The sequence below is a fragment of the Argopecten irradians genome, chromosome 3 (assembly GCF_041381155.1).
Source record: "Argopecten irradians isolate NY chromosome 3, Ai_NY, whole genome shotgun sequence".
Lineage (NCBI taxonomy): Eukaryota > Metazoa > Mollusca > Bivalvia > Pectinida > Pectinidae > Argopecten > Argopecten irradians.
In genome coordinates, this window is record NC_091136.1 from 64,819,897 (window position 1) to 64,838,329 (window position 18,433).

The following is an 18,433-nucleotide window of genomic DNA, read 5'->3' on the forward strand; positions in this document are numbered from 1 at the left end:
TCACTGAGATATCTGTATTTTATCTGTAAATGTTTACCTGTAATTTACCTGATCTTTCCTGCCATACATGATCTCACTGAGATATCTGTATTTTATCTGTAATGATGTTACCTGTAATTTACCTGATCTTTCCTGCCATACATGATCTCACTGAGATATCTATATTTTATCTGTAATGATGTTACATGTAATTTACCTGATCTTTCCTGCCATACATGATCTCACTGAGATATCTGTATTTTATCTGTAATAATGTTACCTGTAATTTACCTGATCTTTCCTGCCATACATGATCTCACTGAGATATCTATATTTTATCTGTAATAATGTTACCTGTAATTTACCTGATCTTTCTCCTGCCATACATGATCTCACTGAGATATCTATATTTTATCTGTAATAATGTTACCTGTAATTTACCTGATCTTTCCTGCCATACATGATCTCACTGAGATATCTATATTTTATCTGTAATGATGTTACCTGTAATTTACCTGATCTTTCCTGCCATACATGATCTCACTGAGATATCTATATTTTATCTGTAATAATGTTACCTGTAATTTACCTGATCTTTCCTGCCATACATGATCTCACTGAGATATCTATATTTTATCTGTAATAATGTTACCTGTAATTTACCTGATCTTTCCTGCCATACATGATCTCACTGAGATATCTATATTTTATCTGTAATATGTTACCAGTAATTTACCTGATCTTTCCTGCCATACATGATCTCACTGAGATATCTATATTTTATCTGTAATTATGTTACTGTAATTTACCTGATCTTTCCTGCCATACATGATCTCACTGAGATATCTATATTTTATCTGTAATGATGTTACCTGTAATTTACCTGATCTTTCCTGCCATACATGATCTCACTGAGATATCTATATTTTATCTGTAATAATGTTACCTGTAATTTACCTGATCTTTCCTGCCATACATGATCTCACTGAGATATCTATATTTTATCTGTAATGATGTTACCTGTAATTTACCTGATCTTTCCTGCCATACATGATCTCACTGAGATATCTATATTTTATCTGTAATGATGTTACCTGTAATTTACCTGATCTTTCCTGCCATACATGATCTCACTGAGATATCTATATTTTATCTGTAATGATGTTACCTGTAATTTACCTGATCTTTCCTGCCATACATGATCTCACTGAGATATCTGTATTTTATCTGTAATTATGTTACCTGTAATTTACCTGATCTTTCCTGCCATACATGATCTCACTGAGATATCTATATTTTATCTGTAATTATGTTACCTGTAATTCACCTGATCTTTCCTGCCATACATGATCTCACTGAGATATCTATATTTTATCTGTAATAATGTTACCTGTAATTTACCTGATCTTTCCTGCCATACATGATCTCACTGAGATATCTGTATTTTATCTGTAATTATGTTACCTGTAATTTACCTGATCTTTCCTGCCATACATGATCTCACTGAGATATCTATATTTTATCTGTAATTATGTTACAGTACTTTACCTGATCTTTCCTGCCATACATGATCTCACTGAGATATCTATATTTTATCTGTAATTATGTTACCAGTAATTTACCTGATCTTTCCTGCCATACATGATCTCACTGAGATATCTGTATTTTATCTGTAATTATGTTACCTGTAATTTACCTGATCTTTCCTGCCATACATGATCTCACTGAGATATCTGTATTTTATCTGTAATTATGTTACAGTACTTTGCCTGATCTTTCCTGCCATACATGATCTCACTGAGATATCTGTATTTTATCTGTAATTATGTTACCTGTAATTTACCTGATCTTTCCTGCCATACATGATCTCACTGAGATATCTGTATTTTATCTGTAATTATGTTACAGTACTTTGCCTGATCTTTCCTGCCATACATGATCTCACTGAGATATCTGTATTTTACCTGTAATTATGTTACAGTAATTTACCTGATCTTTCCTGCCATACATGATCTCACTGAGATATCTATATTTTATCTGTAATTATGTTACCTGTAATTTACCTGATCTTTCCTGCCATACATGATCTCACTGAGTGCCCCATCACCACTGTGGATCATTCTGGCGTACATCTTGATACCTTCCTTGATGACCATCTCCTCCAGTCCGACCTCCCTCAGGGCCTCACGTCCACGTACAGACAGTGCCAGATTAATACTCCTCCCTCGCACCACCTCCATTGTACGGATATCTGTATTACAGAACAGCAATATAAGTACAGCTACACACCCAATACAACACCCGACCCAGTACAACACCCGACCCAGTACAACACCCGACCCAGTACAACACCCGACCCAGTACAACAACCCACCCAATACAACACCCGACCCAATACAACACCCGACCCAGTACAACAACCCTCCCAATACAACATCCGACCCAATACAACACCCGACCCAGTACAACAACCCACCCAATACAACACCCCACCCAGTACAACACCCGACCCAGTACAACACCAGACCCAATACAACACCCGACCCAATACAACAACCCACCCAATACAACACCCACCCAGTACAACACCCCACCCAGTACAACACACCCACCCAGTACACCACACCACACCCAGTACAACACCCCACTCCCAGTACAACACCACTCCAGTACAACACCACCAGTACAACACCCGACCCAGTACAACCCAGACCCAGTACAACCCCACCCGTACACACCACCCAGTACAACACCCACACCCAGTACAACACCCCACCAGTACACACCACACCAGTACACCAGAACACCACACCACACCCAGTACAACACCACACCCAGTACAACACCACACCCAGTACAACACCACACCCAGTACAACACCACACCCAGTACAACACCACACCCAGTACAACACCACACCCAGTACAACAACACACCCAGTACAACACCACACCCAGTACAACACCACACCCAGTACAACACCACACCCAGTACAACACACACCACACACCCAGCACCACACCCAGTACAACACCACACCAGTACACACCCACAACACGTACAACACCACACCCAGTACACACCACACCCAGTACAACACCACACCCAGTACAACACCACACCCAGTACAACACCACACCCAGTACAACACCACACCCAGTACAACACCACACCCAGTACAACACCACACCCAGTACAACACCACACCCAGTACAACAACACACCCAGTACAACACCACACCCAGTACAACACCACACCCAGTACAACACCACACCCAGTACAACACCACACCCAGTACAACACCACACCCAGTACAACACCACACCCAGTACAACACCACACCCAGTACAACACCACACCCAGTACAACACCACACCCAGTACAACACCACACCCAGTACAACACCACACCCAGTCCCCTTATGTTAATAGAAAATTGGACTATCTATTGTATATGTACAATTTTGATATTCAGCCCAGGTGCAGTAACAATACAATCAGTTTATGTTACAGGTATGTTTGTACCAGGTGTGAAATATTCATATAACCATCAATTATAACACAGCTTGTTGGCTACTGCCAACATGTCTTGGGTGTACTGTACAGCTTACAGATTAATACACATTTAAGGAAACACTGTATTAGTCCTCCATGACTAGTCGTTATCTTACTTATACGTAACAATTACACCTGTAATATTGATCTATTAGGGAAGCTGCATGTCTCCTGTTTCACTGTTTGCTAGATAAACACAGTCAAGAGTGTTTATGTTACATTAAACATCATTAAACATTTGAAGGAAGAAAAAACCAGAGTATCCAGAGGAAACCCATCTACCTATGGCCATATGAACACCAAACTTTCCCTTTACTTAATTACTCACCATCTCGTTTTTCAAATAAGTCCACTTTGAAGCCCCTCTTTGCCATAAAACATGCATTAAGGGCCCCAACCTGAAACAAATAGAACACACAGTTGTAATTTCCATCAGAATAAATATTTCATTAAAATTCAAAGCCCTATGGTATAGATATAGACCTGAAAACCTGTAACCAAGCAAAATTAGAAATCAAAAGCTTGACAGAAAGCAAATAATAGTAATTTCAATTGTGCAGCATATTGTATTTAAAAGTAGAGCCTTCTGGACCTTAATGGTCATCTGACTATTAGTACAATACACCAGAGTAGAAATTATACCATAAAGGTAAAAATCATGGACAAAATGGGCTTCAAGTTCATGGCCTAAAAAATTAATAAACAAGTAATGATTGTAATGGATGACCATTACAGATGTCCCCCAGACGAACTGTGCAGTGTAGGAAATGATCACAAAGATCAGGTTGTGTGATATATGAACAAATAAGATTTTATGACAATGAAAACTTGCATCAAATGACAAGCAGCAATCTTGCAATCATCATACCTCATAACCATTGTGTTCAGCTTAATCTAACAAAATCTAAATTTCAACCAATCAGATGTCTCCATTATAGGTAACCATGACAGCACAGCTTTTCAAAACTGATTCCACGTTGATAAACATACCTCAAAACCCTCGTGTACCAATTTTCAGCTTATTCTGACAATATATAAATTTCTGACCAATCAGAAGCCTTTATTTCGTTACCATGGCAACTGAGCTTTTCGAAAATGCTGCCATGTTATTCGGTGTCCCAAATAACCAATATATACTAATTTTCATCGAAATCCAACTCCAAAGTCTCAAAACCGAAAAATGGGCTCTGGCGGCCATCTTGGACTTCTGATTGGGGAAAAAAACCTTTATGCACAATCCCACACCCTAATGAGTATGTATGTGAAGTTTCGTGATAATCAGCCCAGTAGTTTCTGAGAAAAGCTGTGGAAACCTGCCGGCGGAAGAAAGTGGAAGACATAAGAATAAAGATAATAATAATAATAATAAGAAACGGAGCAAAAACAACATGTCCCCCCAACGTTGTTTGGGGGACAAAATTATATACTAAGAACTCTTCAGCAAGAAGGGGTAAGGTTCCGATATATTTGACTCCTGTGGTCATGAAAAACAGTCAAGGTTATTTAAATAAACTTCATCCAAGCATCCTAAAGGTCCAAATATTAGACATTTAGGTTTCCTAGATATTGACAATATTTTAGAATATATGATCTCTATAACCTTGAATGAAGATCAAGGTCATTCATTTGAACAAACCTGGTAACCCTTAATTCAAGTATGCTACACGACCATTAAAAGTACTCTGGGCATTTTGCTTATTGAAAAGTCGTTTAAATGAAAAGAGTATGCACAGTGGACTGTGCATGGTGGAGAGTAACAGACCTAAAAATAAATACATGTACAAACACACTGAATAATAATGTCTAAATAAGTCAGTTCTCCAGAATCTTCTTATGGAGAGCCTGTATGTAATGTCTGTCTGACATTGACTAATGACTCACTAGATGGGCTGGTATAGCTAGCTTCATACACACATATAGTAAATGTCATTTTAGGAATACAACATTTAACACCTTAAACATTAATAGATTTATAAAATGCATAACATATCAACTGATTTTAATTATTACAAATCTGTTTAAAGATATGAATAATGGAGACCAATTAGTGTGAATTGTTAATTTTGTGATATCTGTTATGCTTAGTTTTGATAAACTGTAGTAAAACCATGAGTAATAGTGTACCAATTGTTTCATAAGTTGGCACAGGTAATCAGTGTTAATTATATGCAGAAATTGTAACATTGTAAACACATGTGGCACTTGTAAATATTTAACTGATATTTTCATCCTTGAATGAAAATAAAGATACAAAATACTATATCATTTTCTTCAGAATGTCATAGACCAAACAGATATACGTTATATATTATAAAGGTGTTTTGAACGACATTAGCTTAGCTTACCTGGCACGAAGTGTCTACATTAACAAGGTGTAGTTAAGTATTCTACAATATCAGGCCTTTTGGGCTGTGTTTAATATTCAATTTGACAAACATTTGTTTACGAATTCAATTAATTTGACCTCTATAATCTTGCATTATCTTATATCAAACAATGTGAAAAAAATTGGCAAATATCATGATGTCTCTAAGCCATTTAGTTACAGAACAAGAGGCCCATGGGCCTTATAACGGTCATCTGACTCATGGCACAAAATAACAAAGTCACAGTATAAAGTATTGGTTAATGATTAATATAAACAATACAAGGAACACCTTAGATGAATATGTAAGTTTCTGAAATAGGTAAATGTCATTTGCTGAACAAACTTGGTAGTCGTTCATCCATATATGGTTGTAACCCATTAAAGGATCAATATAAGGAGGAGTCAGATTTTAAAGCCACATTTCAGCAAAGCTCCCATTTTTGACCTCCACCGTACTATCCCCATGGGTCTTAGCTCGGTCCTTCATAAAATATGATTGTCCTCACCTAAAGTTCCCCCTTCTGAATCATTAAAACCCCTATAGACCAATTTTCATTGAGATCGGAGACTGACACCTTCAAACAGGAAGTGGGCCAGCGGCCATCTTGGAATACTAAAATCTTTACGAAAATGTTTGCATGTTGTTTGGCATCAATTAAAACCCCTATAGACCAATTTTCATTGAGATTGGAGACCAAAACCTGAAAACAGGACATGGGCAAGCTAAAATTAAGAAAATTAGCCCTTTTGGGGCCCCACCCCTCTGACCCTAGGGGTCGGACCAGGCTCATTTATATAAAATATGATTTTCCTTCCCCAATGATGTTTCACACCAAATATAGATGAAATCCATCCAGGGATGAAGGAGGACTAAGATTTGAAAGCTAAAATTAAGAAAATTTGCCCTTTTGGACCCCACCCTTCAGCCCCTAGGAATCGGACCAGGCTCATTTATATAAACAAGAGGCCCAGAGGGCCTGTATCGCTCACCTGGTTTTTTTTTAGTAATTATCACAAGACTCTGACAATTAGAAAAATAAGCAAAATTGACTTCCAAAGTTTAATTTTGAATCACAACCATACAATGATGCTATTGATACCATACAAATATGCTATCCAATACATAGGTTCAGAGACAAAGTAATTTATATGAAAGTAGTAGCCTAATTGACCTTTTTGACCTCGCATCTACATGTATTGCCGTCTAAGGCCCCGGGGGTCAGCCCTATCATTTGTACAATTTCAAATCCCAACCCTATAAGGATGCTACCATTGCATTATTAGTGCTCTTCCATTCTTAGTTGCAGAGAAGAAGTCGTTTATATGAAAATAGCTAAATTAACCCCTTTTGACCCCACCTTCAGGCCACAGGGGGGGTCAGCCCAATCATTTGCAAAATTTTGAATCCAAACCCTATAAGGATGTAACCATTGCATTATGAGCGTAATCCCATGTTAAGTTGCAGAGAAAAAGTCATTTATATGGAAATTGACCCCTTTTGACCCCGCCCCTCAGGCCCCCGGGGGTCAGCCCTATCATTTGCACAATTTGGAATCCCCACCCTATAAGAATGCTACCATTGCATTATGGGTGCTATACCATGCTTAGTTGCAGAGAAAAAGTCATTTATATGGAAATAGCCAAATTGACCCCTTTTGACCCCGCCCCTCAGGCCCCCCGGGGGGGTCAGCCCTATCATTTGCACAATTTTGAATCCCCACACTATAAGGATGCTACCATTGTATTATGGGTGCTATACCATGCTTAGTTTCAGAGAAGAAGTCGTTTATATGGAAATAGCCAAATTGGCCCCTTTTGACCCCGACCCTCAAGCCCCCCGGGGGGGTCAGCCCTATCATTTGCACAATTTTGAATCCCCACCTTATCAGGATGCTACCATTGCATTATGGGTGCTATACCATACTTAGTTTCAGAGAAGAAGTCATTTATATGGAAATAGCCAAATTGGCCCCTTTTGACCCCGCCCCTCAGGCCCCCGGGAGGTCAGCCCCATCATTTGCACAATTTTGAATCCCCACCCTATAAGGATGCTACCATTGCATTATGAGTGCTATCCCATGCTTGGTTGCAGAGAAGAAGTCGTTTATATGGAAATAGCCAAATTGACCCCTTTTGACCCCGCCCCTCAGGCCCCCTGGGGGTCAGCCCCATCATTTGTACAATTTTGAATCCCAGCCCTATAACGATACTACCATTGCATTATGAGTGCTATCTCTTGCTTAGTTTCAGAGAAGAAGTCGTTTTATGGAAATAGCCAAATTGACCCCATTTGACCCCGCCCCTCAGGTCCCCGGGGGGTCAGCCCCATCATTTGTACAATTTTGAATCCCCACCCTATAAGGATGCTACCATTGCATTATGGGTGCTATCCCATGCTTGGTTTCAGAGAAGAAGTCGTTTATATGGAAATAGCCAAATTGACCCCTTTTGGCCCCGCCCCTCAGGCCCCCGGGGGATCAGCCCCATCATTTGTACAATTTTCAGTTAGTAGCCCATAAGGATGCTACCAGTCAAATTTTGTTGAAATCCGACCAGCGGTTATGGAGAAGAAGTCGATTGTTGACGGACGCCGGACGCCGGACGCGGACGCCGGACGCCGGACGACGGACGACGCCGGACGCCGGACGCTGCGGTATCCCATAAGCTCACCTGGGTCCTTCGGACCAGGTGAGCTAAAAATGATTGTCTATCCGGAATGATGTTGTATACAAAATATGGATGAAATCCATCCAGGATGAAGGAGGAGTAGGATTTTAAAGCTTAAATTAAGAAAATTTGCCCTTTTGTCGCCCCAACCATCAGCCCCTAGGGGTAGGACCTATCTCATTTATATAAAAAATAATTGTCCTTCCCCAATGATGTTTCACACCAAATATGGATGAAATCCATCCAAGGATGAAGGAGGAGTAAGATTTTAAAACTAAAATAAGAAAATTTGCCCATTTGGGGGCCCACCCCTCAGCCCCTAGGGGTCGGACCAGGCTAATTTATATAAAATAAGATAGCCCTCCCCAATTATGTTTCACACCAAATATGGATGAAATCCATCCAAGGATGAAGGAGGAGTAGGATTTTAAAGCTAAAATAAGAAAATTTGGCCTTTTGGGGGCCCACCCCTAAGCCCCTAGGGGTCGGACCAGGCTCATTTATATAAAATATGATTGCCCTTCCCTAATAATGTTTCAAACCAAATATGGATGAAATCCATCCAAGGATGAAGGAGGAGTAGGATTTTAAAGCTAAAATTAAGAAAATTTGCTTTTTGGGGCCCCGCCCCTGTGACCCTAGGGGTCGGACCAAGCTCATTTATACAAAATATATTTGTCCTTCCCTAATGTAGTTTCACACCAAATATTGATGAAATCAACCCAAGGATGAAGGAGGAGTAGGATTTTAAAGCTTAAATTAAGAAAATTTGCCCTTTTGGGGCCCCACCCCTCAGCCCCTAGGGATCGGACCAGGCTCATTTATATAAAATATGATTGTCCTTCCTCAATGATGTTTCAAACCAAATATGGATGAAATCCATCCAAGGATGAAGGAGGAGTAGGCTTTTGTATAAATGGTCTTATGCACAACGCACGGCGCACGACGACGGACAAAACACGATGACAATAGGTCATCCTGACCTTCGGTCAGATGACCTAAAAATTATATCACTAGATGGAACGATGATGGACACCATGTAAACTGAATAAACCTTCATCTAAACAAAACACAAATGTCAGTACCAATTGTTTATTTTGAAGCGGAGAACGACTGGAGTTTCAGTGTCCTAGCTGTGTACAGTAATGCTGTGTAACTCTATATTATATGTGTAATGTCAGACTGAAGGTACAGGTCACTTTATATAAACCACTCATGTGTCAGCATTCTCCATACTTATATGGTATGTAACAGCAGAAACAACAGCTGTCTGACCTCCCATTGTATCTCATTGCCTAACAGAAACAAACAAGAGGCCGATGGGCCTGAACCTTATCTGACTATTGGCAAAATACACCACAGTCAAAGTATATACAGTAGTGGCAAATCAACTTTGGATCAATACAATGAATCAATAAAATAGACTGAAAATGCATTTTCTTCAACTAACAACTAAAGCATTGTATATTAGAAACACTCCAGAAGAAGTTGCTAGTTTGGGGCTATATTTGATCCCTGCAACCTTGAATAAAAATACAGGTCATTCAATTAAACAAGGTTGGGAGCCCTTCATCCCAGCATCTTTAACAGGCTCAATATCAGTCGCTGGGCCTCTGCGGTATTCAGAGTGCAGTCTGTTTGACCCTTGTGACCTTGGATAAAGATCAAGGTCATTCATTTGAATAAACACTTTGGGTCAGATGACCTAACAAAAAAATAAAAAAAAATAGGTGGATGTAACAGAGATATAATCTATTTAGATAAAAGATCTTACATACTTAATAATAAGGAGCTAGTGAAGAGCAAAGATCATACAGAATCAGTGTGAAATATAAACCCTTGTAAACCCTAAACAATGTCATATAACATATGAGATAAACACCGTTATCAGATTATGATAGAGTGTAAAAAGTTATAAATCAACAGCATACACTATATATATTTCATACAAGAGATCCCAGAGGGATCTTGGCGCCCACCTAAGAAGATCTTTGTCTGACAAAGGAAAGAGGGATCTTTTTTCTGCTTTTCAAGCTTGTACTACATATTACTACACATGAAATTTCAGAAAGATCCTTTGACTGCTTTCTGAGATATATAACGGTAACAAACTTTAATTATCAAAATCCTTGATGGCTACCTGTCGGCCATCTTGTTCACCGATCGGTCCTAAAATGCAATATGCACATCTAGACCCCTAGAAGAACTACACATACAATTTGAGACAGATCCCTTCAGTACATTCTTAGACATAGCGGAAAAAACTTCAATTGTCAAAATCCAAGATGGCGTTCTGTCGGCCATCTTGTTCACCGATGGGTCTGAAAATGCAATATGCACAACTAGACCCCTAGGGGAACCTGCACATGCAATTTGATACAGATCCCTTGAGTACTTTCTGACAAATAGTGGTAACAAGCTTTAACTATCAAAATCCAAGATGGCGGCCTGTCGGCCATCTTGTTAATCAATCGGTCCCAAAATGCAATATGCACAACTAGACCCCTAGGGGAATCTGCACATGCAATTTGAGACAGATCCCTTGAGTACTTTCTGAGAAATAGCTGTAACAAAGTTCAATTGTCAAAATCCAAGATGGCGGCCTGTCGGCCATCTTGTTCATCGATCGGTCCGAAAATGAAATAAGCACAACTTGGCCCCTAGGGGAACTTGCACATGGAATTTGAGACAGATCCCTTTAGTACTTTCTGAGAAATAGCGGTAACAAACTTCAATTGTCAAAATCCAAGATGGCTGCCAGTCAGCCATCTTGTTAACCGATTGGTCCCGGAATGCAATATGCACAACAAGGCCCCTAGGGGAACTTACATGTGAAATTTCAGAAAGATCCCTTCAGTACATTCTGAGAAATAGCGGTAACAAACTTTAACTATCAAAATCCAAGATGGCTGCCTGGCGGCCATTTTGTTGACCGATTGGTCCCAAAATACAATATGCACAACTAGGGCCCTAGGGGAACCTACATATGAAATTTGAGAAACATCCCTTCAGTACTTTCTGAAAAATAGTGGTAACAAGAATTGTTAACGGACGGAAGGACGGACGACGAACAGACAAAAAGCGATTTGAATAGCCCACCATCTGTTGATGGTGGGCTAAAAATGTAAGAACCATGCATCATCTGTCATACACTATTTTACATATTACAATGTTCTATACTGTACAATGCTCTACTTTATACAATGTTCTACACAATGTAATGTTCTACACTATTACAATGTTCTACACTAATACAATGTTCTACACTAATACAATGTTGTACACTATTACAATGTTCTACACTATTACAATGTTCTACACTATTACAATGTTCTACACTATTATAATGTTCTATATTGTACAATGTTCTATATTATACAACGTTCTACACTATTACAATGTTCTACATTATTATAATGTTATATATTGAACAATGTTCTATATTATACAATGTTCTGTATTATACAATGTTCTACACTATTACAATGTTCTACACTAATACAATGTTCTGTATTATACAATGTTCTACACTATTACAATGTTCTACACTATTACAATGTTCTATATTGTACAATGTTCTATATTATACAATGTTCTACACTAATACAATGTTCTACACTAATGCAACGTTCTATATTGTACAATGTTCTTTATTATACAATATTCAATACTATTACAATGTTCTACACTATTACAATGTTCTATATTGTACAATGTTCTTTATTATACAATATTCTACACTATTACAATGTTCTACACTAATACAATGTTCTGTATTATACAATGTTCTACACTATTACAATGTTCTACACTAATACAATGTTCTACACTTATACAATGTTCTACACTAATACAATGTTCTACACAATGTAATGTTCTACACTATTACAATGTTCTACACTATTACAATGTTCTATATTGTACAATGTTCTACACTATTACCATACTATTACAATGTTCTACACTATTACAATGTTCTACACTATTATAATGTTCTATATTGTACAATGTTCTACACTAATACAATGTTCTACACAAATACAATGTTCTGTATTATACAATGTTCTATATTATACAATGTTCTGTATTATACAATGTTCTATATTATACAATGTTCTGTATTATACAATGTTATATATTATACAATGTTCTATATTATACAATGTTCTATACTATACAATGTTCTGTACTATACAATGTTCTGTATTATACAATGTTCTATATTATACAATGTTCTACACTAATACAATGTTCTACACTATTACAATGTTCTACACTATTACAATGTTCTGTATTATACAATGTTCTACACTAATACAATGTTTATATTATACAATATTCTGTATTATATAATGTTCTACACCATTACAATGTTCTGTATTATACAATGTTCTATATTATACAATGTTCTACACTAATACAATGTTCTATATTATACAATGTTCTACACTAATACAATGTTCTACACTAACATACTTTTCTGTATTATGTAATGTTGTTTATTATACAATGTTTTACTTCTGTATTATATAATGTTCAAAACTTTTACAATGTTCTATATTATACAACATTCTACACTAATACAATGGTCTGTATCATACAATGTTCTACCCTAATATAATGTTCTACACTAACATACTTTTCTGTATTATGTAATGTTGTTTATTATACAATGTTTTACTTCTGTATTATATAATGTTCAAAACTTTTACAAGGTTTTGTATTATACAATGTTCTATACAAAACAATGCATTGCTTACATATTTATGCACAAAAGAAAAAAATCCTATGTGGCAGCAATCTGATATAGATCATCACATTTGATCTATGCTTATATAATTTACTGATAAACATAAACTGTTTTATTTGTATTTACATATACATATATAAATAGTTTATATGTTATTTATACAGCTGTGTACATTAGCAAGTATCTGAACTACTGTAACTAATAACTATGTTCTAAGAGTGACATTGAGTTGCGGAATCGTGAGGTATTTACACTATAGGTGTATTGTAAACAATTTCGGCACTTAAATTTACTTCGATTACTAAATATAAGCCTAATTCAACTAAAGAATATTCCTTATAGAATGTCAAGCTTGTGTAGAGAAAGCATGTCATTCCATCCCGACCTATTAACGTTATACAACATCTACAGTAAGTAATACACTTACCAACCCTCCGCCAATAACGGCAACATGTTTGGTAGTTTGGTCCGACATTTTGCTGTAAGTTGTACAAGTCCACTTCGGAACAACTCGGCCTAAGTAATAAATCACCTGTGTGGTTACGGTAGTTTCGAATGGGGTCACGTCCCGACAGTGTGAATTGTTCTCGTGATAACAATGTTCCCCAAACTAACACTCTGATTGGTTAGAATCACACACTCCCCCTCAAACGTTCTACTTTCTCTTTCGCTTAGATTTATAATAACTATACATAATTCTGTGGAAAACCACACTTAAAGACATGTGTGACAACGCTCTATTTATAGATATCGAGGACGATAATCGTGAATCTCACGTATCGTAAATAGCACAGTATACTAATATATGTACATTGTAAGCATACACAGATGATGTACATAATGCATTTGTAGTAAAACGCGTTTAAAAAGGTTGTTGTGTCACATTTTGATATTTGTTTATTACACTATTGGTGTTAACAAAATAGGGTAAAATTCGAGTTTCAAAATTTATGTGTCTATCTTTACAGTTCCGAGAAATCCATGTAAAAATATACATCATTTAATTAGAGAACTCCAGAGCGGCAAAACGTTATAGAATACTATCTTATCACGTGTCCGACAGCTGGCGTGTATCTTAAGGAGGCATGTGTTATATACGAGACACATGATGTATGACTATCTGCCTTGAGGAGGCACGTGTTATATACGAGACACATGATGTATGACTATCTGCGATACAAAGATTAAACTGTGACAGATTTTCATAAATTCATGCAGGTGACGAAGACATACACATTGTACATGTTTAGAAATAAAGTTTAAAGGCACGTGAAGGAGTTTATCCATACACGTATTCATGTATAATGGGAGAGAGCGCTCTTTTTCACTATTCTCCCAAGAGAGACCGCTCTTTTTCACTATCCTCCAATGAAGTGTTTGTCCTTTTTCACTATCCTCCCAAGCAAGAGATCACTTTTTTACACTATCCTCCTAAGCAAGAAATCGCTCTTTTTCACTATCCTCCTATGAGAGAGCGCACTTTTTCACTATCCTCTAAGGAAGATATCACTCTTTTTCAATATCCTCCCAAGCAAGAGATCGCCCTTTTTCACTATCCTTCAAGGAAGAGAACCCTTTTTTGTTTACTATCCTCCCAAGCAACAGATCGCTCTTTTTCACAATATCACCAAGCAAAAGGTCGCTCTATTTCACTCTCCTCCAAGCAATAGATTGCTCTTTTTCACTATCCTTAAAGGAAGAGATAGCTCGTTTTCACTATCCTCCAAGGAAGTGTTACTCCTTTTACACCATACTCCCAAGCAAGAGATCACTCTTTTTCACTACCCCCAAGCAATAGATCGCCCTGTTTCACTATCATTAAAGGAAGAGATAGCTAATTTTTTTTCTCCCAAACAAGAGATCGCTCTTTTTCACTTTCCTCCAAGGAAATGTTCGTCCTTTTACACTATCCTCCCAAGCAAGAGATCACTCTTTTTCACTACCCCCAAGCAATAGATCGCTCTGTTTCACTATCCTCCCAAGCAAGAGATCACTCTTTTTCACTACCCCCCAAGCAATAGATCGCTCTGTTACACTATCCTTAAAGGAAGAGGTAGCTCTTTTTCACTATCCTCCAAGGAAATGTCCGTCCTTTTAAGCTATCCTCCCAAGCAAGAGATCGCTTTTTTTACACTGTCCTTGAAGAAAGTGTTCGTCCTTTTTCACTATCCTCCTAAGCAAGAGATCGTTTTTTACACTATCCTCCTAAGCAAGAAATCGCTCCTTTTCACTATCCTCCTATGAGAGAGCGCACTTAACTCTTTTTCAATATCCTCCCAAGCAAGAGATCGCCCTTTTTTATACTATCCTTCAAGGAAGAGAACCCTTTTTTGATTACTATCTACCCAAGCAACAGATCGCTCTTTTTCACAATACCACCAAGCAAAAGGTCGCTCTATTTCACTCTCCTCCAAGCAATAGATTGCTCTTTTTCACTATCCTTAAAGGAAGAGATAGCTCGTTTTCACTATCCTCCAAGGAAGTGTTACTCCTTTTACACTATACTCCCAAGCAAGAGATCACTCTTTTTCACTAACCCCCAAGCAAGAGATCGCCCTTTTTCACTATCCTTCAAGGAAGAGATAGCTAATTTTTACTATTCTCCCAAACAAGATATAGCTCTTTTTCACTTTCCTCCAAGGAAATGTTCGTCCTTTTACACTATCCTCCCAAGCAAGAGATCACTCTTTTTCACTACCCCCCCAGCAATAGATCGCTCTGTTTCACTATCCTCCCAAGCAAGAGATCACTCTTTTTCACTACCCCCCAAGCAATAGATCGCTCTGTTTCACTATCCTCCCAAGCAAGAGATCACTCTTTTTCACTACCCTCCAAGCAATAGATCGCTCTGTTACACTATCCTTAAAGGAAGAGGTAGCTCTTTTTCACTATCCTCCAAGGAAATGTCCGTCCTTTTAAGCTATCCTCCCAAGCAAGAGATCGCTTTTTTACACTGTCCTTGAAGAAAGTGTTCGTCCTTTTTCACTATCCTCCTAAGCAAGAGATCGTTTTTTACACTATCCTCCTAAGCAAGAAATCGCTCTTTTTCACTATCCTCCTATGAGAGAGCGCACTTTACTCTTTTTCAATATCCTCCCAAGCAAGAGATCGCCCTTTTTTATACTATCCTTCAAGGAAGAGAACCCTTTTTTGTTTACTATCTACCCAAGCAACAGATCGCTCTTTTTCACAATACCACCAAGCAAAAGGTCGCTCTATTTCACTCTCCTCCAAGCAATAGATTGCTCTTTTTCACTATCCTTAAAGGAAGAGATAGCTCGTTTTCACTATCCTCAAAGGAAGTGTTACTCCTTTTACACTATACTCCCAAGCAAGAGATCACTCTTTTTCACTAACCCCCAAGCAATAGATCGCTCTGTTTCACTATCATTAAAGGAAGAGATAGCTAATTTTACTATCCTCCCAAACAAGAGATCGCTCTTTTTCACTGTCCTTGAAGAAAGTGTTCGTCCTTTTTCACTATCCTCCCAAGCAAGAGATCGCTTTTTTTACACTATCCTCCTAAGCAAGAAATCGCTCTTTTTCACTATCCTCCTATGAGAGAGCGCAATTTTTCACTATCCTCTAAGGAAGATATCACTCTTTTTAAATATCCTCCCAAGCAAGAGATCGCCCTTTTTCACTATCCTTCAAGGAAGAGAACCCTTTTTTGTTTTCTATCCTTCCAAGCAACAGATCGCTCTTTTTCACAATATCACCAAGCAAAAGGTCGCTCTATTTCACTCTCCTCCAAGCAATAGATTGCTCTTTTTCACTATCCTTAAAGGAAGATATAGCTCTTTTTCACTTTCCTCCAAGGAAATGTTCGTCCTTTTACACTATACTCCCAAGCAATAGATCGCTCTGTCTCATTATCCTCCCAAGCAAGAGATCACTCTTTTACACTATCCTCCCAAGCAATAGATCGCTCTGTTTCACTATCCTCCCAAGCAAAAAGATCACTCTTTTTCACTACCCCCCCCCCCCAGCAATAGATCGCTCTGTTTCACTATCCTCCCAAGCAAGAGATCACTCTTTTTCACTACCCCCCAAGCAATAGATCGCTCTGTCTCATTATCCTCCAAAGCAAGAGATCACTCTTTTTCACTACCCCCCAAGCAATAGATCGCTCTGTTTCACTATCCTCCCAAGCAAAAGATCACTCTTTTTCACTACCCTCCAAGCAATAGATCGCTCTGTTACACTATCCTTAAAGGAAGAGGTAGCTCTTTTTCACTATCCTCCAAGGAAATGTCCGTCCTTTTAAGCTATCCTCCCAAGCAAGAGATCGCTTTTTTACACTGTCCTTGAAGAAAGTGTTCGTCCTTTTTCACTATCCTCCTCAGCAAGAGATCGTTTTTTACACTATCCTCCTAAGCAAGAAATCGCTCTTTTTCACTATCCTCCTATGAGAGAGCGCACTTTACTCTTTTTCAATATCCTCCCAAGCAAGAGATCGCCCTTTTTTATACTATCCTTCAAGGAAGAGAACCCTTTTTTGTTTACTATCTACCCAAGCAACAGATCGCTCTTTTTCACAATACCACCAAGCAAAAGGTCGCTCTATTTCACTCTCCTCCAAGCAATAGATTGCTCTTTTTCACTATCCTTAAAGGAAGAGATAGCTCGTTTTCACTATCCGCAAAGGAAGTGTTACTCCTTTTACACTATACTCCCAAGCAAGAGATCACTCTTTTTCACTAACCCCCAAGCAATAGATCGCTCTGTTTCACTATCATTAAAGGAAGAGATAGCTAATTTTACTATCCTCCCAAACAAGAGATCGCTCTTTTTCACTGTCCTTGAAGAAAGTGTTCGTCCTTTTTAACTATCCTCCCAAGCAAGAGATCGCTTTTTTTTACACTATCCTCCTAAGCAAGAAATCGCTCTTTTTCACTATCCTTCTATGAGAGAGCGCAATTTTCACTATCCTCTAAGGAAGATATCATTCTTTTTCAATATCCTCCCAAGCAAGAGATCGCCCTTTCTCACTATCCTTCAAGGAAGAGAACCCTTTTTTGTTTACTATCCTTCCAAGCAACAGATCGCTCTTTTTCACAATTTCACCAAGCAAAAGGTCGCTCTATTTCACTCTCCTCCAAGCAATAGATTGC

At 38.1% G+C, this 18,433-nt stretch overlaps 1 protein-coding gene across 1 annotated transcript; it reads right to left on the minus strand.

Moving 5' to 3' along the window:
- Positions 1-2,000: 2,000 nt before the first annotated feature.
- LOC138319360 (kynurenine 3-monooxygenase-like) lies at positions 2,001-13,996 on the minus strand. Its single transcript, XM_069262452.1, has 3 exons — positions 13,747-13,996; positions 3,863-3,932; positions 2,001-2,230 (listed from the first exon to the last, which is right to left on the minus strand). Exons 1-3 carry the CDS (start codon positions 13,792-13,794, stop codon positions 2,028-2,030), a joined length of 321 nt encoding a protein of 106 aa, XP_069118553.1. The 5' UTR covers positions 13,795-13,996; the 3' UTR covers positions 2,001-2,027.
- Positions 13,997-18,433: the final 4,437 nt, after the last annotated feature.

Coding starts and splice junctions, on each gene's coding strand:
- LOC138319360 (XM_069262452.1), bottom strand. CDS start 13,794: ATGTCGGACCAAACTACCAAACATGTTGCCGTTATTGGCGGAGGGTTG. Junction 3,933..13,746: donor CCGTTATTGGCGGAGGGTTG/GTAAGTGTATTA, acceptor TATTTGTTTCAG/GTTGGGGCCCTTAATGCATG. Junction 2,231..3,862: donor CTTATTTGAAAAACGAGATG/GTGAGTAATTAA, acceptor TCTGTAATACAG/ATATCCGTACAATGGAGGTG.